The sequence below is a fragment of the Crassostrea angulata genome, chromosome 3 (assembly GCF_025612915.1).
Source record: "Crassostrea angulata isolate pt1a10 chromosome 3, ASM2561291v2, whole genome shotgun sequence".
Lineage (NCBI taxonomy): Eukaryota > Metazoa > Mollusca > Bivalvia > Ostreida > Ostreidae > Magallana > Magallana angulata.
The window spans coordinates 32,689,147-32,715,789 of record NC_069113.1 but is presented as its reverse complement, the minus strand read 5'-3'; the positions used below and the strand labels follow the sequence as shown (position 1 = coordinate 32,715,789).

The 26,643-nt window shown below is 39.5% G+C and overlaps 1 protein-coding gene across 3 annotated transcripts in view; it reads left to right on the top strand.

The window, feature by feature from the left end:
* The window catches only part of LOC128177546 (uncharacterized), a 94,640-nt gene that overhangs the window by 30,830 nt on the left and 37,167 nt on the right, over positions 1–26,643 (top strand). For all 3 annotated transcript variants that reach the window (XM_052844283.1, XM_052844282.1, XM_052844284.1), the window contains 31 exons: positions 6,304–6,445; positions 6,957–8,488; positions 8,633–9,019; positions 9,171–9,305; positions 9,503–9,769; positions 10,006–10,362; positions 10,758–10,937; positions 11,300–11,416; positions 11,655–11,807; positions 12,146–12,298; positions 12,743–12,958; positions 13,349–13,483; positions 13,750–15,045; positions 15,430–15,663; positions 15,847–16,034; positions 16,240–16,651; positions 16,971–17,906; positions 18,072–18,452; positions 18,570–18,962; positions 19,330–20,460; positions 20,646–20,763; positions 20,986–21,209; positions 21,496–21,921; positions 22,183–22,399; positions 22,796–23,010; positions 23,233–23,466; positions 23,830–24,081; positions 24,355–24,489; positions 25,486–25,596; positions 25,746–25,958; positions 26,305–26,472. In XM_052844283.1, coding sequence (XP_052700243.1) covers positions 6,304–6,445; positions 6,957–8,488; positions 8,633–9,019; positions 9,171–9,305; positions 9,503–9,769; positions 10,006–10,362; positions 10,758–10,937; positions 11,300–11,416; positions 11,655–11,807; positions 12,146–12,298; positions 12,743–12,958; positions 13,349–13,483; positions 13,750–15,045; positions 15,430–15,663; positions 15,847–16,034; positions 16,240–16,651; positions 16,971–17,906; positions 18,072–18,452; positions 18,570–18,962; positions 19,330–20,460; positions 20,646–20,763; positions 20,986–21,209; positions 21,496–21,921; positions 22,183–22,399; positions 22,796–23,010; positions 23,233–23,466; positions 23,830–24,081; positions 24,355–24,489; positions 25,486–25,596; positions 25,746–25,958; positions 26,305–26,472 — 11,058 coding nt within the window. The remainder of the gene's footprint in view (positions 1–6,303; positions 6,446–6,956; positions 8,489–8,632; positions 9,020–9,170; positions 9,306–9,502; positions 9,770–10,005; positions 10,363–10,757; positions 10,938–11,299; positions 11,417–11,654; positions 11,808–12,145; positions 12,299–12,742; positions 12,959–13,348; positions 13,484–13,749; positions 15,046–15,429; positions 15,664–15,846; positions 16,035–16,239; positions 16,652–16,970; positions 17,907–18,071; positions 18,453–18,569; positions 18,963–19,329; positions 20,461–20,645; positions 20,764–20,985; positions 21,210–21,495; positions 21,922–22,182; positions 22,400–22,795; positions 23,011–23,232; positions 23,467–23,829; positions 24,082–24,354; positions 24,490–25,485; positions 25,597–25,745; positions 25,959–26,304; positions 26,473–26,643) is intronic.

Here is a 26,643-nt window from a genome sequence, read left to right as displayed (position 1 = left end):
AATGAGACCTCTTATGAGTGAAATAAATAGTACTGGATTAGCGTTTTAATCATGTTGGAAATCAAAAAAGAATTCAACTTTGACAGTTTTCATATGCAACTTATAAAGTATGTAAACATGATGGTATTTGGAATCTTATAACTTAAATCAAAGTTTTTAGCTCACCTGAGCTGAAAGCTCAAGTGAGCTTTTCTGATCACCTTTTGTCCGTCGTCCGTCTGTCCGTCTGTCCGTCCGTCCGTCTGTCCGTCTGTAAACTTTTTACATTTTAAACTTCTTCTCTAAAACCACTTATCCAATTTCAACCAAATTTGGCACAAAGCATCCTTATGGGAGGGCGAATATAAATTGCAGAAATAAAAGTCCGATCTGTATTCAAAGCGGAGAAAACCTTGAAATTGTAGAAAAAGGGGGGTGCATTTTAAAAAATCTTCTTCTCAAGAACTACCGAGGCAAATTCAACGTAGTTCAGCATAAATTATCCTTATGGGAAGGAAAATATAAAATGCAAAAATTAAGTGGTAATTCTGTTTCAAATCTGAGTTATTACGAAAATAATAATAAAGGAAAGGCGTGTTTCAATCAGTTTAATAGGTTCGGGTTCGGCATACAATAAAATGGGTAGACAAGACTTGGCCTGGGTAAAACAAAATATTAGCAGTTATTAATCTGCCAATCTCATTAAAATTTCAGGATATTTGATGGACTAGTATATTTGTATTCGCTGTAAATATTGCTGCAAAATAATGCATATTTGGAATTGACGATTGCCGATCTGCCCCGGCTTTTATTTTGCCACGGCCCGGGTTTGCATACCCATTTTACCAAGACTCGTATTCCATACTTCTAAAACGTGGTTCTTTGTTTAAAGCAGCCATGACATTATACGAAAAAGGTTCGATCTGACTATGATGAATTTGCTTGTTGTGCAACAGTTCGCGTATGAAGGGAAATTTTGAAACATGCAAAATATATTGGTGCCGATTTTGTGAAATAAATTGAGGCTAGATATTTCAATGCGTTGACAGTTTTCACACATGACGTTGGTGCTAGCTTGTTCTAATTTTCGTTTCGTTTTCATTATTTATGCTTTGTTACCTGGAAACTATCGTCTGTATTTCGTGATTTTTACGTATTAAATCAAACAGAGAATTCGTTAAATCAAACAGTTAACTGTTTACCTGCGCAAATTAAGCAAAATCTGATGTAGGGGTAGGTGCCTACTGAAATACAATTTATTCTATCGGTAATTCGGCATTATCTTTTGCGTAATGGCAGATTAATGCAATAGGTTTTGTTGAGATGCTCGGCATTTTCTCGAGTTTATTCAGTTTAAATAGAGTTTGATATCGCTGACGGAAATATGTAGGTATATACATGTAATATATATATGAATAATTTCGAAAAAATAAATTGTGTTCTTTATTTGTTATACATGTAGTGCATGTTTCTTGTGTTTAATTGTTTACAGTTTCTATTTACTAACCATATTTGAGTGTTAAGCTTCGAATTATAAGCAAGATACAAAGATTTGCTCACAATTCTATGTTTGTACACATATCTTAAAAACTAAAGATTAAAAAAGTAAAAAATTTGTCAATATTTATTAAGAAAATTTTCAAAGTCTGTTCTTCCAGAAACCAGCGTATTGTAAACTTAACCTTTTTAGCTCACCTGAGGGTGGGGCCACAATGGGGGGTCGAAGTTTAACAAATGAATATATAGAGTAAATCTTTAAAAATCTTCTTCTCAGAAACTAATCAGCCAGGAAAGCTAAAACTTGTGTGAAAGCAGGTAATGTATACGTAGATTCAAATTTGTAAAAAATCATGACCCCCGGGGGTAGGGTGGGGCCACAATGGGAGATTGAAGTTTAACATAGGAATATATAGAGTAAATCTTTAAAAATCTTCTTCTCAGAAACTAATCGGCCATGAAAGCTGAAACTTGTGTGGAAGCATCCTCAGGTAGTGTAGATTCAAAGTTGTGAAAATAATAACCCCTGGGGGTAGGGTGGGGTCACAATGGGGGTCGAATTTTAACATTTGATTATATAGAGTAAATCTTTAAAAATCTTCTTCTCAGAAACTAATTAGCCAGGAAAGCTGAAACTTGTGTGAAAGCATCCTCAGGTAGTGTAAATTCAAATTTGTGAAAATCATAACCCTGGGGGTAGGTTTGGGCCACAATGGGAGGTCGATGTTTTACATAGGAATAAACAGAGTTAATCTTTAAAAATCTTCCTCTCAGAAACTAATCAGTCAGGAAAGCTGAAACTTGTGTGAAAGCATCCTCAGGTAGTGTAGATTCAAAGTTGTGAAAATCATGATCCCCAGGGGTAGGGTGGGGCCACAATGGGGGTCAAAGTTTAACAAAGGAATATATAGGGTAAATCTTTACAAATCTTCTCAGAAACTAATCAGCCAGATGATTCTTTATAATTGTTAAGACTTTGGCCCCAGGACAATTCTTTGGCCTCACGAGAAGGTTCAGAGGTTGATGTACGTTTATATCCCATATATAAACTATTGTTAAGGATCTTTTTGAGAACTGCAATACTCAACATATGATATGACTATAAAATCATCCTGTTAGAAAAGGGACCAATGATTATAAACATAAGAATATCCAGTGGAAAATGGATTTTATTTATACAGGATCTACATGTATTATTGTACATTGTCCAGATAGTTTGTATTATGACTCCATTAAGCTGATTTTACCATACCTATTGTTCCTCAGGTGAGCGATGTGGCCCATGGGCCTCTTGTTTAATTAATTAGCTAAAGTTTAACCAGGAATATTTGTTGAGATTGATATATGAATTAAATTTTCAAAATATCTTTTTTTATTATTTTTTTTTAAAATAAGCTTTAAGATCCTGAAACATTTAGTACAACTATAATACACAAGATATACATGTGTATAGTACTAATATACATTCTGATATACAGAATTTTATCCATATGTCTGTGTGTGGGTTTTTAATGTTATCCAAAAAATAAATCTTTTTCATTTCAAAAATGTTTTCTAAAAAGTCAATGGTTTACAGTTTTTTTTTATGCTTTCATCAATGTTTTTGAATTCTTGTATGTTTTTGTGATCAAAGATCTAGGTTATCATATCTCTTTTATGTATTTTCTATTCTACAACTTAACACATGCATATTTGAAGACCCCAAAGGTCATGGTTCAAAGGTAAAGGGCAAATAACCTTTAAGCTTTATAATGTTTAGACTGATTATAGAATTTGGCGTTTGATTAATGTGCATAAATACAGCTAAAAATATATTGATTCAGCAAAGATCTCTGTAAAACAAGCCTTGGGATTTGGGGCCTAATTTTAAAACGGTTGTGTGTTTACACTGGGCTTGTTGTGGTTTTTATTCTTTTTTATTTTTCATTTGTCTTTAAATCTCAGTTCAGTGTGTTTGCTTTGCATCCTTGAAATCAATACCAAATGATTTTGCTAAGTGAAAAGCAAATATTAAATGAATTCACCTTCATTTTAAAAACACTTATCTCTTATTTACAGACATTTTATGTTTCATGGAATTTAGCTATTTAATAAATGTATCTGGTGCAAGGTAAAAGGCGATATAAATAATCTTATGGCACTTTAAAAGTTTTTTTTATTGTTAATTTACAATCTTCAGGTATTTTAATATTTGTTACTTAACAAATTTTTGTGTTTTTTATGTTGATTGATTGAAGAAGCAAGGCCAATTTTTTGTATGCTATTTGGGTCATGGTCTCACGTTTCATTTAAAAGAACTGTGCAGGTAATATATTCCATTTATAGCAATAATGTGTTTTAATGGAACGACTTTTAGAATGTCTTTCTACATCACACAAAATTAATGACATTTTTGAGTGGTGAAAAAATCAAGTTATCACACTCAGATATAATGGTAGACAAACTATAAAAGACAGGTCCTGGATTTTAAAATTTTATCATTTCATAACGTTACTTTCGAAATGAAAATAACTTAATATGTATATATAACCAAGAATATAATTATTGATTGCATAAAGATTGATCGAAATGAGGTGTATCTATATGTTAGGTGTATAATAATTATTGTATTAACGATCTCCGATTCTCATCAATGTTCGATACTACATGTAGTACATGTATCTCTAAATTATCAGGAATGTTTTTATTTGTAAAATCATACTATAAATCTGCCATTTATACAGACAAATTTAATTAGGTATGAAGTGTAAATATTACATATTAAATTCATTCAATGAACTGCTTGGCTTAGTGGCTCCATGGAAAGCTACTACTTAGAGGTAAAAGGGTTCGAGCCACCGATACACTGGTACAACTGTTTTTTTTTCTAATTTGATCTCAACTTTCATGTGTTATTTATTCCATTATATTCATCATCTTGATGGTAAGAATTGCAATAACTTTGTAAAATGCATGGAGATCATTATTTATTTATTATTTTTATTTCATTTATAAAGTTTGAAGGATAAATAATATTTTTATGATGAAACAAATACTTTGAGGCTGAGGATCAGGGATTCTTAAGGTACCTCACTGCATCAAGACTAATCTCTGATGCATACTTTTTTCGACAATTAAATTCAATTCAAGATATGGCATGTTTGTATCAATCAATTTGTTTGAATATCATCAATGTTCAGTGGTTAAAGTTTCAGACTTGTGAACTGCAGATCATGAGTTTGAATGTGCCTGCATGGGTCTTTTGTTTATTATACTATCTATCATTATAAAGTAATTCATTGCTGATTTCAAGCTGAAGCGAGCTACCTTAAACAATTGTTTCATATTTTACATCCATTTGATGAAATCCAATGTTATAATCCCATTTATAGTAATGTAACTGTGACTCCATTTTGTGATACATTGACCATTAATCTTCCACTGTGTTATAGGAGCCAGTGAGTATCAGTTATCCCCATTGTTGTTGTCTTAAAATTTCCCAAAATGCAGTTCTCCTTGAGCGCACGCTGCCCATCCAGCATGGTTATATACATGTACTTAGTGTCTGTCATTGCGCTGCAATATTTTCCTGGCCCCACAAGGGCCAAGTCCATTTTAGCCCCATGTCCTATCGATAACTGCAGAGATAGATCATGGAGGCTTAAATGGGTTTAGCTCTCACAGGGCTGATTGTAATTGGTTCCTGCCATTTGCATGCATTTCTGTATGTCTAAAGACAAAGACCCCAAAAACCTATTGTTGTGTACAATATATTTATGTTCCAGCTTTGAATCATTTAAAGTCCTGTCAACAAATTATTTTTATGATGACTTGTTTAAATTAAGGTACATGCATTATGATAAGTATTCATATTGTTGAGGATAATGCTGTACGTAAGAATGAGATATATGTGAAAGCTTCTGCAAGAATGGAAGTTATGTGAATGTTTCAGTGTTTTGAAAGCTTTGTTCAATGTTATCGATTAATATAACTGATGCTTTATTTGTTGGTATAAGGGTTGCAGATATTGCCAAAAAAGAATCCATAACCTGCTTTAATTGTTTAATTTACCATTATTATCAAATAAATTTCAATTATATTACCATTATTATACACTGAATGTCAAATAATTAATTATTATTGGCTCAGTACTTTGTAAACCATTAAACAAAAAACCAGTTCTTAATTCCATAAAAATGATTTTTTTTAAAAGAATGAATGTGTATTTTAGCAGATGTAAATTTATTGATATGTCAAAGAAATACAATGCATGTATTTGATCTATTTTGTAAAAACCTGCATGAATCTAATTCTTGATATTGTGGATTTTCATGGGGATTAGAGCCCATATCTAGATTAAGTGAATATTAAACCTCACTTCCAATTAGCTTTAACAATCATGACATTGCTTATTTAAAATTTGTCCATCCCAAAAAAAATATGTAAAATATTTGAACAGTTCATTACATTTGGGAGGTCCCCATGAATTACATGTATGACAGTTCTTCAAGAACTCTTGATAGTACACATTCAGATAGTACTTGTAGTAACCTCTTCTCACTGAGTACATGTCCAGATCTGAATTCTTCAATTAGTATCGAACTACACAAGTCAGCAGACTTGTTAATTAATAAGCATATTTCATTAATTAAAGTAACTTACAACTTTACTTAACCGCAGTAATACCTGGTAATGTATTAGTCAGAAGAATTAAATTTGTCTCCATGAGAATTGGTAGCTTATCTATATGTTGTCCTGAGTACCATATACAGTCTCCTATTTTCCTCTTTGTCTCTAAATTATCTGGAGTGTATAATTATATAGCCTGTTTTAATTATTGTTGCATAGGTACCCCAACCGCTACCACTAACCCCTGCCATGCTGGTTCCTACAGCAACAAGACTGGTAACACCGCCTGGGAACAGTGTGACGATTGCCCAGAGGGCAACTACTGCCCGCAAGCCTCTGTGCTGCCCACACCATGCCCAGCGTAAGATCTCAATTATATTTAGTATATGCATATACTATAAGCATAGTATGCATATAAAGCAAAATCATTTTCCCATAAAAATGTAAACGTAAACTTCATGGCCTCCACCAACATGTATAAATCTAAGTGTTGTTGGCCCCAAGCCAGAACTTTTATGAATTGAATTTATCATCGATTTATTTTCTTAAGCTGGCATGCGGTAACACAGTTTGATATGATTTTTTTAGCATAACTGTATTTTAGATTTTAGAAAATTCAGTTATCATAGTAAAAATGAATTTTGTGTTTGAGACATCATCTTAAACATGATTATATATATTGATTGCTTAAAAAAAGTGTAAAGTACCGGTATATAATTTGAGTTCTTCTGATAAGTGATCAAAGAAACATGGAAGTAACTTTACAGCTTGGTGTTAAAAGGGAAATAACTCTTACTTTATAATAGTTTGTGCACTCACTTGTCTCAGCATTGAACATTCGTTAAATTTTGGATTGATATTCATCATTTCAGAGGAAAGTACAATGATCAAATCAAGGGAGAGAACATCACGTACTGTGTGGACTGTACCGCTGGGTACTACTGCCCCGGAACTGGAAACGTGAACCCCATCATCTGTGACAAGGGCAACTACTCCGACACAGGAGCCTCAGTCTGCACAACCTGTGAAGCTGGCTACTACTGTGATCTGAACGCCACCAGCATGACCTACATGTACAGCGACCGCATCTGTCCCGCCGGTCTGGAGTGTCCGCCCGGAATGACCAGAGCTCCCAATCTTGTCCAGGATAAGTGTCGTAAAGGCCACTACTGTCCCAAAGGGGATGTGAATCCATATCCAGTTCCATGTCCTAATGGAACCTTTAATGCAGAATATGGACTGAAGCAAGTGTCAGAGTGTCAGCAGTGTACCCCTGGGATGTACTGTATCCCTGAGGGCTTGTCCTCCCCTGCTGGGGACTGTCCAGGAGGTTATTATTGTCCCCTGGGCACAGCAGCTCCAGAATCCTTTCCCTGTCCCATCGGGTTCTACAGAAACGGATCAGCCAAGGAATCCTTCCAAGATTGTGCAGAATGTATCTCTGGTTTTTACTGTGACAGAGAAGGACTGGCCACCCCTATTGACTGCCCTGCTGGATCTTTCTGTGTCAGTGGAAGTACCTTCCCGACCCCTTGTGCCCTGGGTACCTACAGTAACTCCACCAACCTGCGTAGAAGTACCGATTGCACACCATGTCCAGGTGGCTACTACTGTGATGGCATTGGAAGAACTGCTCCAACTGATGTATGTGATCCAGGGTTCTACTGCAGAGAAAAGGCCTACTCCTCGGCTCCTCCAGATGGCCTCACGGGTGGATTGTGTCCTGCAGGAGGCTACTGTCCTGCAGGGTCTGCCACACCTACAGCTTGTCCTGTGGGTGAGTACAGTAAGAGTGCAGGGGCCAAGACCAAGTTTGATTGTATTCCTTGTGACCCTGGATTCTACTGTGCTGGTTCTAGTAGTACTGCTGCTTCGTCTAAGTGTGCTGCTGGATTCTATTGTACTGGAGGGTCAGGAGTCCCCACACAGTTCTCTACCCCTGCTGGACACTACACCCAAGAAGGAGCCTTTAAACCTGAACCCTGCCCAGCAGGACAGTTCCAGCTTGCCCAAGAGTCCTCCAAGTGTGATTTGTGCAGTCAAGGGTACTACTGTAATGGAACTGGTACAATCGATCAGATTCTCTGTCCTCGAGGATACTACTGTCCTGAGGGCAGCAGCTATCCTACTCCTTGTCCTCGAGGAACATTCTTGAAGGACACAGGGAAGTATGAGGAGGCTCATTGTGACCCCTGCACCACTGGGTATGCTTGTGATTCTGTGGGACTGCCTGCAGCCGTTACCCCATGCTCTTCAGGTCACTACTGTACCCTGGGATCCAACATGACAGACCCCATTGGTCAAACATTTGGTGACCTTTGCCCCCCAGGGTATTTCTGTCCAGAAGGAACTGGAGACTATCAGCATTTCCCTTGTCCAAACGGAACATACAGTGCTTTCACAGGTATGTTTTTTTTGTCTTACTTTATTTTAATATGATTATTTCATAGATATTGAATTTTTATGCAAGAAGTAAAACATTGACTTACTGTTTTCTTCATGGACTAGAATTAACATGCATATGTGTATAACTGTTTGATTCTTTCAGGTAACTTGGGAGAGGGTAACTGCACAGCCTGTGATGGAGGGAAAGCCTGCGTCGGTCCGGGACTCACTACCCCCAACAGAAACTGTTCCACTGGGTACTACTGTAAATCTGGGGCCTATTCAGACACCCCAATGGATGGAGGGGCCACAGGTGACCCCTGTACAAAAGGTCACTTCTGCCCTGAGGGCACCAGCACTCCTCTTGCCTGCACGGCAGGCTCCTATATGAACACCACGGGTTACTCCTACTGTTTCGACTGTCCGGCAGGGTTTTTCTGTGTTTCGGGAGAGGTAGACCCACTGAGGTGTCCCAGAGGAAGATACTGCCCTGGCAACACTACTGCTGACCAGCCACCTTGCCCCACAGGAACTTACAACCCTGACTATGGTAGGATGATTTTCCCGTCAATTTTTTGTAAACTGCTTAAACATCTTCAGTTAAAACATAATTTTTGTAATATCAAACACAAAACAATAATAGTATAAGCTCAAATTTAGACTGCACAATCATATAATTATTGTGTTGAATTATGTTCCAGGTATGACAAAGGAGTCTGACTGTCTGCCATGCTCAGGTGGATTTTACTGTTACAAGCTGGGTGCCATTAATTTCGACTTTAGTTTGAATGACACAGGAACTGGACAGTGTGCTGCAGGCTATTACTGCAAATCAGGTAGCTACCATCTATTTTCACGATATATGAAATTGAAAGTGAATTATGCAACAAAATGTTCAGGCTGTTGTAAAGATAATTCATGAAGAGAGTCTCAAACATATGTTTTTGATGGAGAGTGAAATCAAATTTCATATTGTTCTATTCAGAGAATTTGCTGTCATAAGTATTTTAATGGTGGACATATATTATTGTAGGTGTAAACGTCAGCACCCCCACAGCTGCCACCACCAGTGGAATCGGAGGTCCCTGTCCCCCAGGCTTCTACTGCCCACTGCAGACAGAGGACCCCATCCCCTGCCCCAATGGAACCTACAGGGATACATCCCAGGGGGCCAAGAAGGATGATTGCTTGCCATGTAAGCTGGGAGAGTACTGTGGGTCAGAGGGCCTAACAAATGGTACAGGACCCTGCGCCAAGGGATTCTACTGCTACAGAGGCAATAATGTCCCTACACCTCTAGGTGAGTGGGGGAGTTTTTTGGGGGGTGGAAATTTTACGTCATGCTTGAGGATTTTTTGTCTGTTCCATGTTCTTTTGACAAGCTCTAGTTTAAAAGGGGGCTCTATAGTAAGTATTTATAGTTACATTATATATATGTATGTTCATAGTACTACCGTTTTATATTGGAATTGATGTCAAATTAGACTTTGAGTTATAATGACTGTTTAGTTACCTTTCTGTATGTCTGATAAACAGGAGATGAGCCAGATATAGGAGGACCATGCCCAGTGGCCCATTACTGCCCAGAAGGCACTTCTGTCCCGCTTTCTTGTCCCTCAGGAACCTACAACAACCTGACTGGCCAGTGGAATTGTACAGAATGCCCTGCGGGCTTCTACTGCAATGAGAACACAACCTCGTACGAAATTTTCCCATGCCCGACTGGGTATTACTGTCCCAATGGAACCAAGCATGCTAATGAATATCCGTGTCCCAAGGGCACATACCGGGACACTTTATTGGGACAGAGTGAATCGGATTGTCTCCCCTGCACAGCTGGCTACTACTGTGGAACCCAAGGACTCAGTGCTGTCTCTGGGCAATGCTCAGCAGGTAGAGGATTTATTTACTACCTCTTCATTTATCTTTGATCAGGTTCAGCCTATCACTCATGGCCCTTTTAACTTGTGTCTTTGCCCATCGTACCAGTTTTGAGAATTAAAATATCGGGCATTTACTATGCTATTACGAGAACATTAAACAGAGACGATAGTGATGTTAAAGCAAATTACTCAGTAAAATAAGAATTATGAACATTTTAAAGAAACTATGTAAATTTAGACATGGGTTTGTGATGCTCCTCTGACAATGTCTGAAAGATAATCCGTTAAGTGCTTATCCGCCCACAATATGAACATCATTTCTTTTAGAAAGGTACTCTTTCAAATAGGGTACTATTGTTTAACAGTTTTTATCAGACTAATCACAAGTATCTTTGTTTTGTGTAGGGTACTTCTGTGTGCTGGGGGCCTGGTCAGCCACTCCTACAGACTACAACAACTTCACCTCCGGAGACTGTCTGTGTCCCGCTAACAGCACGGGGGGCATCTGTCAGCCTGGCTACTACTGCCCAGTGGGCTCCATGGAACCAACAGTGTGTGATGAGGGGCACTACTGTGATACACCAGGTAATTACTGGCATCTAGATACATGGATATGGCTCAGAAGTGATTGAAATATCAGTAGTACAAGCAATTAACAATTGGTACAAACATGCTAACTTTTGTATTTCACAAGGAGAATAAATCCTTTTCAGGTATATACGGGTATTTTTGTGTCCTTTTGTAAAACTTAAAAATCTTTATGTAGATTCATTTGATTACAGTATACATGTATGTCTGATGAAGTCTATGAACTTAATTTAAAATCTTTAGTTCTATTTCATGTTATTAACTCCCCTGTATTACAGTGCAAGAACTGTTGAACCAGATGTTGATAATGTTGAATTAACTGTTGAACCAGGTGTTGATGATGTTGAGTTTCCTTCTAGGTTTGGCGACCATGGCTGGTCAGTGTCAAGCTGGGTACTACTGTGCGGGGCAGGCCGACCGTCAGGACCCTACCGACGGCACCACTGGAAACATCTGTCCCCCAGGCAGATACTGTGGTCAGTTATTGGGCAATTTTTGTTAAGAGTATTATAGAAAAGCTTATTTGGTATAATTATTTGATTATGCCTGATTGCAAAACTTAGTACTAATATCTCAACCAAAGTGATACAATATTAAAAAGGGCTTTATACAACTGCCAGTAATTAACTTCCATATAATTATGTAGGTGATGTGTACTCTTTAAAATGTAGCAAGGAAAGATCTGTATTTAACATTAGGAAATTGATTTTATAGGAGTTGGAACCACCAGCAACCAGGCAAAGTGTCCTTCGGGAACCTTCTCCAACAAGACTGGAAACACCTTGTCCTCGGACTGTACACCGTGCACCCAGGGGTATTATTGTGAGAATGAGGGCCTTACACAACCCACAGGGCCTTGCGATGCAGGTGTGTGCAGGTTTATGATTTAAATGAAAGCATTTCTCAAAATCATTAACACCCAATAAGAAACATACTAGATAAGGGTCTTACATGACATGATATTATGTGTCAATCATCTTTCTTTAAAGTTCGATCTTGTTTTTAATTTTCTGTTTCAAAATTATTTGTGATTTGAAGCTTTTTACCATACACAATTATGGATGCAAATAAAACTGATACATTTTAATCACAATTAAAAATATATCAATTGTAAGTGTATAGATGCATTTAGAAGACCCCAATAGATGAGAACAATTTATTATAAAAAAATATTTCTTTTATATCTTGTGTACTTTTTTTGTCAGGATATTATTGTCCAACTGGTCAGAACATGAGCAACCCTTACACTTGCTCCGCCGGCTTCTATTGCCCCACAGGAAGCTTCGAACAGATCAAGTGTCCATCAGGAGAATACCAGGATCAACAGGGCCAGTCCTCCTGTAAAACTTGTCCAGCAGGTATATACAATCCTCATAGTAAAGAATGAGTATATTTCTCCATGTTAATACTAAGTCACTAAGTCACTAAGTAAGAAGTTACTTTGCTATTGTGAAGTGTAGAAGAAAAACCTTAAAATGTCTCCAGTATTTTTGGGGTGTGTGATGATTTATTTTAAAGTGTCTTTCATATTAATATCACAAATGACTTGGAAATGATGAAAATGTGCTCTCAAAAAACTTTTTTAAAAAACTACTTTGCTAATTAAAAAATAACACAGATATACTTAAATTTGAGATTTTGCAATAAGGTATTAAAAAAAAGTAAATATTCAATGACTTTTATAAATTAGATTTAAACTCCCCCCCCCCCCCCCCCCCATTTTTGAAAGAATACTGTGCTTGTAAAAACACTGTATTGAATAATGTTTTATAAGATACCGTATATATTTTAAAAATTTTCAGGCTATTACTGTGACATTGTAAACTCCCCGGTTACAACTTACTCCCCCTACCCATGCCCAGTGGGCTACTACTGCCCAAATGGTACAAAGTCAAGCACCCACCATCCCTGTCCTGCAGGGACATACAATCCCTATACCAAGCTACAAGATGTCTCCCAGTGTACTGCATGTGATGCTGGCAAATACTGTGGAACCAATGGACTTAGTGTTGTTTCTGGTGAGTTGACTAGGTTATATTTTGGAGGCAAAGAAATAAGGTTGAAGAGTTTTTGAAAATATTCTTGCTCAGTTTCGAAAATCAAATAACTTTTTAAGAATTAGGTAATAAAAAATATCAGGAAAATAGAAACTTTGAAATACGAAGATATGATTTGATATTATGAAGATCTGTTTTCCTATGGAAACCAAGATTGAATACTTGCTATACATGTATATTAAGTTAAAATTGCTTGATAAATGGTGTAGGAGTTTTTGAGAATTTTCTGTTAACGTTATACATTAAATTTCAAATAAAAAAGTAAAAGAGGATATTTCAGATGAATAAATTCATACTTTTCCTCAAAAATTTTGAGTCACAACAAATTTAAGTTAATTTTGTTTTACACAGGGGACTGTTTGGCTCGGTACTGGTGTATGAATGGTTCCTCCACCTCCTCCCCCAACGACGGGGTCACAGGTCAGCTCTGTCCGGCCGGTAGTTACTGTATACAAGGAACCCCCGTACCAACCGCCTGCCCACTAGGTAAGTTTAGTTTAACTATCAATTTTCATAGATAAGACATTGAGTGCTTACACATAAACACAAGTGGTTATTTACACTAGTGATGAAGAACCAGTACACTTTTTCTACCTTTAGTTATCAAATATGCAGATATGTGATTTACTTCACTAAATTTTTTAATTTTTTTAACCACACACACATTGTATTTTTAAGCTTAAAGGGTAACTAATATTGATTTCCCCCAAGCAACATTTTATTGAAACTATTTATCTGTTTTCTAACAATAGGTACCTGGTCCAACAGCACTGGACTAGCAACAGCTGGAGAGTGTACTGACTGCTCAGGAGGGCAATACTGTGATACCACAGGACTGACCTCACCCACAGGACCTTGTGCCCCAGGGTACTACTGTGCAGGAAAATCAATCACAGCCACACCCAATGACACTACGACTGGGGACCCATGTACAGTTGGACATTATTGCCCGGAGGGAACTGCTGTACCCATTCCTTGTCCTGATGGAAAGTACATGACTAACACAGGAGCTGCTGAATGCTGGAACTGCACACCAGGGCATTACTGCATCACTGGACTCACTCCCGATGATTGCCCTCCAGGGTATTATTGCCCTGAGGGCACAGGGCAAATTTGGGAATCCTGCCCTCTAGGAACTTTCAGTACCTCCACAGGTTTGTGGGATGCTGATAATTGTACACAGTGTACTGGAGGGTGGTACTGTGATAAGTTGAATGCCACAACTGTAGCAGGTAAATGTAATGCTGGATATTACTGTACATCAGGATCAAACACACCAACACCAGATGTCAACAACACGGGAGTGGCTGGCCCATGTCCCACTGGGCATTACTGCCCCCAGCAGACTACAACACCTCAACCATGTCCATTGGGAACCTTCAACAATGTGACTAAACTGACATTACAATCTCAATGCACTCCCTGCTCGTATGGAAAATACTGTGGCTCTACAGGCCTGACTGAACCTACAGGGGATTGCTGGGCAGGATTCTATTGTCTGCAAGGAGCTCAATCACCAAACAACCCAGTGGTTGATTCCACTGGAGGACCATGTCCCATTGGCAGTTACTGCCCCAATGGCACTTCATACCCACTGGGATGCCCTGCTGGAACCTACAATCCATCAACAGGCCTGGCTGAATGTATACAATGCCCGGCGGGCTACTATTGTCCAGAAAACTCCACCACTTACACTGGAAACGACTGTCCTAAAGGACATTACTGTCTAGCAGGAACAGGCAGCATGAATCAGTACCCCTGCAGTATCGGAACCTATAATGACTACACAGGCAAGCAATCCAGTGCTGACTGTGTTCCATGTGAGCCTGGGAAATACTGTGCCACACCTGGCCTGTCCCTACCCACAGGGGATTGTACAGCAGGCTGGTACTGTGTGAGAGGGGCATGGTCTGACCAACCGGCAGATATCACTACCTTTAACTACACCATGTCCTCCTGTTTCTGTCCAGTCAACCAGACAGGCGGGAAGTGTCAGCCCGGGGAGTACTGTCCCACAGGATCGGACCAACCACAGGCCTGTCTCCCAGGTTAGTTCAGCACAGCTGTAAATCTGTTTAGTGAATCAGTGTTTAGTAAATCTGTGTAGTGTTTTGTTCCTAGTATAAAATTGCTTTAATGCAAATGAAGAAATTATTCAGAGAAAAGGTTATTGTTTTTCCATTTATTATATCTAGATATTAACTGTTGAAATTTCAGCTAAGAAGCTACTCTACAATTTACTGGTTTAAAAATTTATGTATCAGTGTTCAGAGAGGTTAAAGATTTTGTTAGTTATATTTTGATTTACAGTAATTATTTATTTTGAGTGGTTACTGTAGGTTATAACCATTGATTAAATCTTGCTAGAATGCAGAAAGTAAACACAATATAAGCTAACATTGATTCATTATTCACCAATCTTGTGATTGTAGGATATTACTGTGGTTCCGCTGGACTATCCAATGTGACCGGTCCATGTGATGCAGGCTACTACTGTACCCTTGGTGCCACACGATCAGACCCACAGAATGATTCCACCGGGGGAACCTGTCCCACCGGTCACTACTGCCCCCAAGGGACGGGCGTTCCTCAAGGATGTCCCCCTGGCTACTTCACCAATGCCACAGGAAATGTGGACTTTTCTGGATGTAAACTTTGCACAGAGGGTAAGGCTTCTATTAATACAGTTGAAGGTATTCATTATAACTGGGGTTACCGTAATAATCAAAAGATGATTATTAATGTTGTAATTATCATTCACCTCCAGTTTTATCTTTTGACAAGTCTTTTTCTTTCAAGTTCAAATGACCATGATTCAGCATGTAGAAATTTATTTTGATTTTTGGCAGGGTACTACTGTGAGACTACAGGACTGTCAGCCCCCACAGGGGAATGTTCTATGGGGTACTACTGCCCTGCTGGTCAGAATGTCAGTAACCCCACAGCCTACATCTGTACCCCAGGCCACTATTGTCCAGCAGGAAGCCCATCAGAGGTGTCCTGTCCCTCAGGCCTGTACCAGAACGAGGCAGGACAGGTGAGAAAAGGGAGCCACGAAATGTTTATAGCTATTATCAAAGCAGAAATATCAAAATTCATGTGCAGTATTAATTGTTGAGAACCTATTAGTAAGAGATTTGTCAATTTTTATGATTGTACAGGAAAGCAAATCTTTTCATAGCAAGAAAAAAACATGTTTATGTATATAAAAGAGAAAGATAAATGTTGCATTTGAATATCAGGGAAGCTGTAAGACCTGCCCAGAGGGCTATTACTGCGATGGCACCATCCAAAACAACACCTTTTGCTCAACGGGTGTCCAGAACCCAACACCCTGTCAACCGGGCTACTACTGTCCCAACGGAACCAAGTACGCCACAGAGTTTGGCTGTCCCAATGGAACCTACAGTGACCAGTCTTATCTGAAACAAGCCAGTGAGTGTATCACCTGCCCGGGAGGGAAGTACTGCGGACAGGAAGGACTATCGGCGCCCTCTGGAGACTGTCATGGCGGCTACGTGTGTATACTTGGAGCCACTTCTGCTACACCAACTGATGGTACCACTGGCAAGATCTGTGACGCTGGGGGTTACTGTCCAGTAGGGTCCAATAGCACCACATTGTGTCCACCAGGATCTTACAACCCAACACAAGGTAAAATGCCCTAAGAAGAACTCCTAGTTTATAAAAAGATAGGGCTTTAATTCTGAAATTAGATACATGTTGTGTGATGTTGAAGTATTCAAAATGGCTTGAACTGCTGCACTGTCTCATTCTTTTTTTTAAGGTATTGTAGAACGAAAATTATTCTTTTTAAAGAAGATATTACATGTACTGTAATTTACTTATATCCATCACACTTTTCAAGTGTAGTAATATTGATTTTTCAAAAGATTTTTTTTTGAATGAGTAATGTTTTCTCTCTTGAAGTAAAGAGATTTTATTGAAAAGGTGTCCATTTAAATAATTCTAGGTCTGCAGGCCCTGTCAGAATGCACTGGATGCACCCCAGGAATGTTCTGTCCAAATTACGGCATGACTGCCCCACAAGGAAACTGTTCAGCTCAGTACTACTGTGCTGGCAATGCAACCACAGCCACCCCTAATGATGGAGTGACAGGTGACGTGTGTCCCATAGGTCACTACTGCCCAGAGGGAACCCCCACGGCTATTCCTTGTGACCCAGGCTACTATACAGACACCACCCTCAACTCTGTGTGTGACATCTGTCCGGCAGGCAAATACTGCACCACAGGATCCAACCCCCAGGCTTGCCCTGCTGGCTTCTATTGCCCTGAAGGCACTGGACATGTCTGGCAGTCCTGCCCAGCTGGTACTTTTAATCCAAGCACAGGTCTGTCCAATCTGACAGAATGCACTCAGTGTGATGGAGGATTCTACTGTGATGTGACCAACTTGACGGCAGTGGCGGGACAATGTGCAGCAGGATATTTCTGCAGAAGCGGCTCAGATGACATGACACCTAGTGGTGCCACATCAGGTGACGCTGGTCCTTGCCCAGTGGGCCATTACTGTGTGGTCCAGACCCAAGACCCAACTCCCTGCCCAGCAGGGACTTTCAACAACCGCACCATGCTCCAAGCAGAATCTGAGTGTCAACAGTGTACACCAGGATATTACTGTGATGTGCCTGGCCTGGAGTACCCCACTGGAATCTGTAATGCTGGATTCTTCTGTGCTGGTGGATCCAACTCCTCTAGTCCTTCTTCCACTGATGCAACTGGAGGACCATGCCCAGCGGGTACTTACTGCCCAGCAGGAACTAGTGTGGCCATCAACTGCACAGCAGGAACCTACACCAATGCTGACCAGCAATCAAATTGTACTACATGCCCAGCGGGCTACTACTGTCCGTCTGGCAGCAACAGCATAACTGCTTGTCCTCAAGGTAAAATGATTATTCTATTTCACTTACAAAATGCCTTGGGTTTTAAGCTTTTCATTTTACAATTTTGTGCCATCAAGTACATGATGTTGTACATTATTACAAACGTTCAAGCTTTCTGGAATATTGCAGTAAATTGAGTTATAATGAATATGAAATTCTTTACAGGTTATTACTGCCCAGTTTCCACTGAATTTGCCTACCAATACCCCTGTCCAAATGGCACCTTCAACAACATCACAGGAGCCCAGGATTCCAGTCTCTGCCAGATTTGCCCACCAGGTGAATACTGCCCCACCCCTGGGCTAGCCCTGCCCACTGGGAAGTGTTCTGGAGGCTGGTACTGTACATCAGGCTCTTGGTCCAGTCAGCCAGCTGTGCTGGGTAATGACATGGGATCCACATGTGACTGTCCCGCCCAGAGTATTGGCGGCAAGTGTCAGGCAGGAACCTTCTGTCCTGAGGGGTCGTCTGCTCCCATTTCTTGTCTGGGAGGACATTATTGTGATGTGGCTGGTCTAGACAATGTCACTGGGGAGTGTTTACCAGGTAAATATATATCTTATTCTCTGTTAAATACTGAATGTTCTAAATGAATATTTAAAATGCATGGATTGCTTTTCATAAGATTTTATAACTATATCTTCCTGTGATTTATTAAAACAGGCTACTACTGTACTGGAGGAGCAATTCTGATGAACCCTATCAACGAAACATATGGCGATATCTGTCCCAAGGGACACTACTGTCCACAGGCCAGCTCCTATGCCATTCCCTGTGCTGAGGGAACATACAACAACTGGTTTAGCGCCAACAATATCTCCACCTGTCTTCCATGTACTGCTGGCAAGTACTGTTCCGGAACGGGTCGAGCCTTACCGAACGATGACTGTGATGTGGGTTGGTACTGTGTGGAGGGGTCCATTGTTCCTCAGCCGCCGGGAAGCCAGTGTCTGGCGGGGCATATGTGTCCCAAGGGAAGTCCTTCACAAACTCCTTGCCCATCCGGCTACTATCAGCCTATTGCTGGACAAGGGGCTTGTATAGAGTGTCCAGCTGGTAAGTTTTAAAAAAATAGCATAAGAATTAAGTTATAAAACATTTTTAAGTTTTATTGGTTCAGAATATAGTAATCTAAAACAATAGTTGTAAAAAAAAAAAAAAAAGGAAATGGGGAAAAAAATGAAGTAATTTATGAAGTTCTTTGGGTAAATTGATTACTTATTCTTGTTGCGCATTTTGACTATGTTAACAAATGAATGAATATTTCTTTTCAGAGCTCTAACCTGTAATAAATATTGCAATATAAATCTTGTGTTTGAACAACAGAATAACAAATATTTCTTACTGTTTTGTTAATGAGTAAATGAAAGTTTATCTGATCAAGCACAATTTTAGAGATCAATTCTGTTTTGTTTTCCTACAGGAAAATACTGCTCCCAGAGTGATGCTATTGCAGAGCAGCAGAGTGGAGTGAACGCCTCTTCCCATGGAGTGGTCACACCAAAGGATTGCCCAGCAGGATTCTACTGTCCGAACGGAACACAGACAGATCGGGAGAACCCTTGTGAAGTAGGGACCTACAGCAACACAACAGGCCTGGAGAGTCTAGCTGAATGTACCGACTGCCCTCCAGGCTACTACTGTGACTCTGAGAACATCACTGAGCCCACTGGGCAATGCTTTGCTGGATACTACTGTGTGCTGAAGTCTTCCTCTCCCACACCTTCGCTATCAGCCGCTGGCGGCCCCTGTCCCCAGGGAACCTACTGTGAGGTGGGCTGGTCCTACCCCACACCTTGTCCAAAGGGAACATTTGGTGACAGAGAGAAGCTTCCTTCACTAAACGACTGCACATTCTGTCCACCAGGGGAATACTGCTCATCTTCCAATCTGAATGCTTCCTCAGGGTCATGTTTGGCTGGATATTACTGCACAAATGGGTCAGAGGAAGCCAACCCTGTGGGCAAGACTTATGGTGATGAATGCCCATCTGGTCACTATTGTCCAGACAAGAGCTACCAACCCACAGCCTGTCCAGCAGGTTCTTACAATCCTAACACGAGGAGCACCAATCAGACAGCCTGCTTGTCATGTGACCCTGGTAAATTCTGTAACAGCACTGGGTTATCTGCCGTATCAGGAGACTGCACCCAAGGTTTCTACTGCACAGCAGGGGCAAGTTCATCAGCGCCCTACGATGGAATTACAGGAAACATCTGCCCAGCGGGCTCTTACTGCCCCTCAGGATCTCCACAACATTTGTTCTGTCCAAATGGCACCTACACTAACCATACCGGTGCCTCTACCTGCTATGACTGCCCTGAGGGTTATTACTGTGTCAACAAAGACCGGGCAGAACTTTGTCCCCCGGGTTACTACTGTCCCTACCAGACTGGAGCGGACCTCCAGCCCTGCCCAGCAGGCACATACAACCCAGTGTCTGGTCTGGCCAATGTGAGCCAGTGTACACAGTGTGATGGAGGGAAGTACTGCCAGGTGCCAGGTCTGTCTGCTGTCAGTGGAAACTGTAACCCAGGATTCTTCTGTACATCTGGTTAGTTATCTTAACATGAACCAAACTTTTTAATTAAGATTATCCCATAAATTCATCTTTAAATATTTTCTGTGATACTTTATAAACGGAAGAAACATGGTATTATTATGAGTCATTGCGGCATTCTTTGAAATTATCTTTTTTTACCATGATTACAAGTATTTATGCAATGTGTTGTGCTATAGGTGTGGATACAGCCAGCCCTGCTGGAAACAACACGGGAGTGGGCGGGGTCTGCCCAGTAGGAAGTTACTGTCCAGAGGCCACCATTACTCCCCTGCCTTGTCCCCCAGGACAATACAGGTAACTAAAGAAAATTTGAGGACTTAATCTAATCTTAAGATAAATTGGGACATAGAATTCATTTAATGCTGGAAACTGTAAAACATAAAAAAATTTGATGATTTGGAAATCATTGAAATTTTCTTCAAAACAATCATTTGGAGATACATTGCTAAAAAGTTTGGTTTGAGTAACACAATTGAAGAATACAAAGTTTTGATGTTTGTTTGAATTGTTTTTCAGTGACAGCACTGGCCAGACAAATTGCACCCTGTGTCCCCTGGGTTACTACTGTGTGGAGAACTCAACAGCTTTCTCAGAACAACTCTGTCCCCCTGGCTACTACTGTCCAGTGGGAACCAGCAATCCTTACCAGTACCCTTGTCCCAAAGGAACGTATAACCCAGCCAATGCCAGCCACTCAATCAGCGATTGTCTTACCTGTCCACCTGGAGAGTACTGTGAAAGTCAGTACATCTGTACACGCATAAGTCTTTGTCTAGATGTATTGGGATTTGAATGCATTTTTAAAAAATGCTCTTATTTCAGTCAACAAATTAAGGAATTTGCCTTTAATATTAAATTATGATTTATGCTAGCAATGCAAACATTAATATTATGGGTAAACTTGTAAAAATATGAATTTCAAATTAGAACTCGACCAACAATTAATTGTAGAGAAATATTTTTGAAAGTGTTTTGAGATCACACTATATGTATTTATTTATGATCCATAATTTTATCTTTTTCTAGCTGATGGTCTAGGTGCCACCTCTGGTAATTGTACAGCAGGCTGGTACTGCACAGGTGGTTCCTACATGGCCCAGCCCACCACCACAGCCAATCAGACCAGTCTCCCAGACTGCACCTGTCCACTTGCCAATTACACAGGTGGGCAGTGCTGGCCAGGCACCTACTGTCCCAGTGGAGCAAACTACCCAGTGAACTGTGACCCTGGAAAGTACTGTATGCAGTCAGGACTGACCGCCCCAGAGGGAAATTGTGACGCAGGATATTATTGCAATGCCAGCAGTACCCGTCCTGACCCCCCAGGAAATGTGTGTCCGGCAGGATACTACTGTGAGGCAGGGTCAGGAACTCCTACACCCTGTCCTGCGGGAACCATGTCTAATACTGTGGGAAACACCAACTCCAGTAACTGCCTGCAGTGTACACCAGGTAATAGAGAGAAGGAAAGAAAAAAGGGAAAGGAAGAAAAAGGGAAATAAAGAATGAAAGGGAAAGAAAAAGAAAGAGTTTTAAAAAAGTAGAAAGGATTTATATAAATTAAAACTCTTGAATATAATTGATTTTATAAAATATAGTATTGTCAGGAGGATTGTTAAATGAAATGTTATTGGAAGTAGATCTCCTATGATAATGCTTAATCAAAACTCAGAAGATGTTTGAAATACAATAATTGTGTTTAACATTCAACAGGATACTATTGTGCTGGAACTGCAAATACCAATATGACAGGCCCCTGCTCAGCAGGATTCTACTGCCCAGGGGGTCAGGACAGTGCCACTCCCCTTGACTACAACTGCACGATGGGTCACTACTGCCCTGCTGGGTCAGACCAGCCTGTACCTTGCTCTGCTGGGTCATACCAGGACAATACTGGGTCCACCTCCTGTCTACCATGTCCAGCTGGAAGGTACATTCAATTCTTTACTGCAGTTTTGTAAATTGATATTACTTTTCAGCAAAAAGGATTAAACTGCTAATTAAAGATCGACCAAAACTACATAACATTTTGCAGACACATGGCACTGTTTGCAGAAATACAGCAATTATAATATAATACATCCATTCGATTCAATTTTTTGTCATTCCAAATACAAACATCAAAAATGATTCCAAAATGGCATGAACTTTTGTTTCATATTTATCAATTGAAATCATACAATTTAAAAACAGAAAAAAACTAGAATTACAATTAATGCAAATGAAAATGAAAAAAAAGTTAAGTCTGACAGAAGCAAAATATTTTTCTTGTCTTAAAATACTAAGCAAAATTCACATATAATAATTTGAGGGTATTTTTTTTAAGTTATTGTGACCCAGTGGAAGCAGCAGCCTCCCTAGGAATCAATGGGACTGGTGTTGTGACCCCCACAGACTGTCCCCAAGGTCACTATTGCCCCACCAGCACCCCCAGTAGCACCACCTACCCCTGTCCAGTGGGGACCTTCAACAATGACACAAAACTCCAGGCTGCCAGCTCCTGTCTCCCCTGTACTGCTGGCTTTTACTGTGACGCTCCAGGTAAAAACTCTCTCAATATACCTGTCAGGTATTTCCAGGAGTCAGCTGAACATACCTGTATTTAAACATGTACTTTACATCTGGAAAAACTCTGGAAACTCTCAAAATCAAATCAAAATTTGATATCCTTTCTCAGAAAAAAAAATGTTTTGAAAAGCATTTCTAATGTAATTTATTTCTATATAGAAATGTACAGATGAAAGATTTTATTAAACTTTGTAGGCCTGATGGAACCTACTGCTCCGTGCGGTGCTGGATATGTGTGCTCCAGTGGTGCTAACTCCTCCTCCCCAACAGATGGAACCACTGGATACATCTGTCCAATGGGAGCCTACTGTCCGGCTGGTTCCGGACAGGAGACGAAGTGTCCCATAGGAACCTTCAGTAACTTGACTGGTCTCCATAATGTCTCCTCCTGTGAACAATGCACACCTGGATGGTACTGTAATGTACAAGGTACGTGATGAGGCCCAGAGAGGGTCTGTAAAATGAAGATACTAGTTCTATATAAAAAAAAATCCTTGACAAAGCTTTAGTATACTGTACAAATGTACATCCATAACTAAAACATGGTAAAGAGTTATGATCATATAAAAATTATTTTGAGCTCTGACCAATGTTTTTAAAATGTCAGTGATTGTGATATAAAATAGTTATGGTATGAATATTTAACTCCTGTAATGATAAAGAAAGCATATACTTATAAGTTTTCACTCAGATCATTTTCCTCCGTCATGGAGAAGAAAATGCATAATGATCATAACAATGTTATTGATTGACTAGCCTATAATATTTGTTTGGTCATATATGTACATGTAGGTCTGACTTCACCTGCTGGTAAATGTTTGGCCGGTCACTACTGCCTGCTGGGATCCACAGAGCAGAACCCCATCGGTCAGTCCTACGGGGACTACTGTACAGCAGGGCACTACTGTCCAGAGGGCACAGGATCCCCAGTCCCCTGCCCGATTGGTACCTATCTCCCCAGCACTGGGCAGTCCATGTTGGCCCATTGCATCGAATGTGCCCTGGGCAAATACTGTGACACTGTTGGGCAGTCCAACTACACAGGTAAAGGTTATTTAATTATTTGTACCATTATATCAGACTGCTTTTATTTGCTTGTGTGTACTGCAAATATTATTTTGCATTTACAATTTATGGAAGATTTAATTCTTTAAGGATGAGATTATTTAATTTGGGACTGTATGTATGTATAATTCCTGACAATTTCTTAAAGAGTTTTTTAGTAGAAAAAGGGAGAATCTTTGCAAATTTTGTTGATTTATTGTCAAGTGTTTAACCAAATAATGTAAAATTAAACAATACTGGTTTGATGTGTAGGTGACTGTGATGCTGGCTTCTACTGTGACCGTGGAGCCAATGTGAGTCAGCCCACTGATGGAGTGACAGGAGGGGTGTGTCCCGCAGGAAATTACTGCCCCCAGGGCACAGCAGTACCCATACCCTGTGAAGATGGTAAGACACAGCGTTTAAAAGAAACAAAACATTACAGTAACTTAAAAGTTTAACGAGGCCGAGTACAGAACGAGTACGCACGCTTTCGCGCAGCGTTTCATTTGTATTGTGACGTCATCTTTTTGCTTTGTTGACGCCATGGCGTGATAGTTTCAACTGCAGATATTCAGCGAAATTTGTTGAAAATAGCTCGTTTGATGCGTAAAATTTATATTATATTGTGGAATAAACATAAATGTCTCGACGTATAAGCTATATTTGGGCTCGGGTCGAAAACTTGAAGAGGGTTCAGCAAGCCTATCCCTCTGTCACGTTTTCTTAACCCGCCTAAATATCGCTTAATTCATTATTATAAAACATTAACCATGTATTTTATATTAATGACCCCTAATATGTGATGTTATTTATTTATTTATTGCTTAAATATGTCTGAATGTTTTAATAATACAATAAAGATCACCATTTCCGTCTTTGTCAAATAAAAAATAGTCATTATCTAACAAACTGGGAAATTTGGCATACAAAAAATAACTTTGATAAGACCCCTGGAACAAACCAGGAGGTAAAAGGGTTTTTTTATGTGACCATTTGATGCCTTTTAGCAATAACTTTAATATGTAGAACAGAAAAAGAAATCCCTAGGGCAGAAGTTTAAAAAATGTGCAAAATTGGTACATTTCAAGCAAAATCCCATAGGGTCCTATGTTAAAAATTAACAATCTTTGAGATGACCCCTTAAACAAACGGTGTGGTAAATGTCTTATTTTTTTATCTTTAAATAATAATTATATTAGTAGAAATTCTTGTAAAAAATTTCATTCAAAAATCTAGGGCAGAAAAAATTAGACCCGGCCTCGTTAAACCATAGATTCAAGAACCCCCAAAAAACCCACATTATTAATTATTCTTCTTTTAAATTTTTATTCTGATTATCATTGAAAGGATGAGTGTGGATTGTTTATTTTTAAATTCATGAAGATTGTATTTTTCTTTTAGGAACATACATGAACCACACCCAAGCTAGTTTGTGTGACTCTTGCCCTCCCAGGTATTACTGTGTCAACAAAGACAGAGCGGATCCCTGCCCAGTGGGCAAATACTGTATTGGTAAGGCTTTTATATAATGGGAATTAATTTTGCAAGTCTTCTGAATTCAGAATTTTTCTCCAGAAAAACGTGTGCATGTATTTTAAAGAAAAGGTTTAATTATGAAATAGTATCAGAAAATTACAAGACTAGTATATTTGTTGTTTCAGGAAACACTGGCTTTAACTACTCACTGTGTCCAGCTGGTACTTACAACCCGACAGAGCTCCTGATGTCTGAGTCGGAGTGTAAACAGTGCGATGGAGGGTACTACTGTGATGTCCCGGGACTGTCCAACGTGACCGCCAAGTGTGCCGAGGGATACTATTGTCAGAGTGGAGTCAACACAGCAGCCCCAAGTAACAACAACACAGGATTTGGGGGTAAGCTGATAGGCCTATAAAGAGATAATTCAGAATTTTGGGCTAAGATGGTAGGTCATGTAAAAGGGTAATTACAGGATTTGCGGTCAAGAAAGTTGATTGCGAAAATTATAACCCCTGCTTAGATTAATGTTTTACACTAGATGTAGGACTTGTATTACAAAGAACATGACAAATTTACAATTAAAATATATGAAGAATGAAATAATCCAAAAGCAGTCCATATATACTGTCATATACATCTTACAGTTGGATCATTTATAAATACCAGGTATGCTAGAGTTTCTTTCAAATGATAAATGAAAAGTTTCTGCGTCTATGTTTGACATGATTTTTTCATTAACAGGAGGATGCCCTGAGTCCCACTATTGCCCTCTTGGAACCACAGATCCCATTGCTTGTCCTGCAGGAACCTACAATGACCTCACCCACCAAAAGATCTGTAAGAGCTGTGAGCCTGGCTACTACTGTGTGGCCAACTCCACAACCTACCTGTCCACACCTTGTCCAACAGGTAAAAAAAAAATTGAGGAATGACATATTCTTTCACTTTTGATATAATTCCTATCAGATTTTAAGAATAACATAAGTTTGGCATTCAGTAATGGCACCACTGAGTTCTTCTAATTATTGTCATGGATCTATTTTGCAAGTATATGAGTGAAAACTTTTGATTGATATTTGA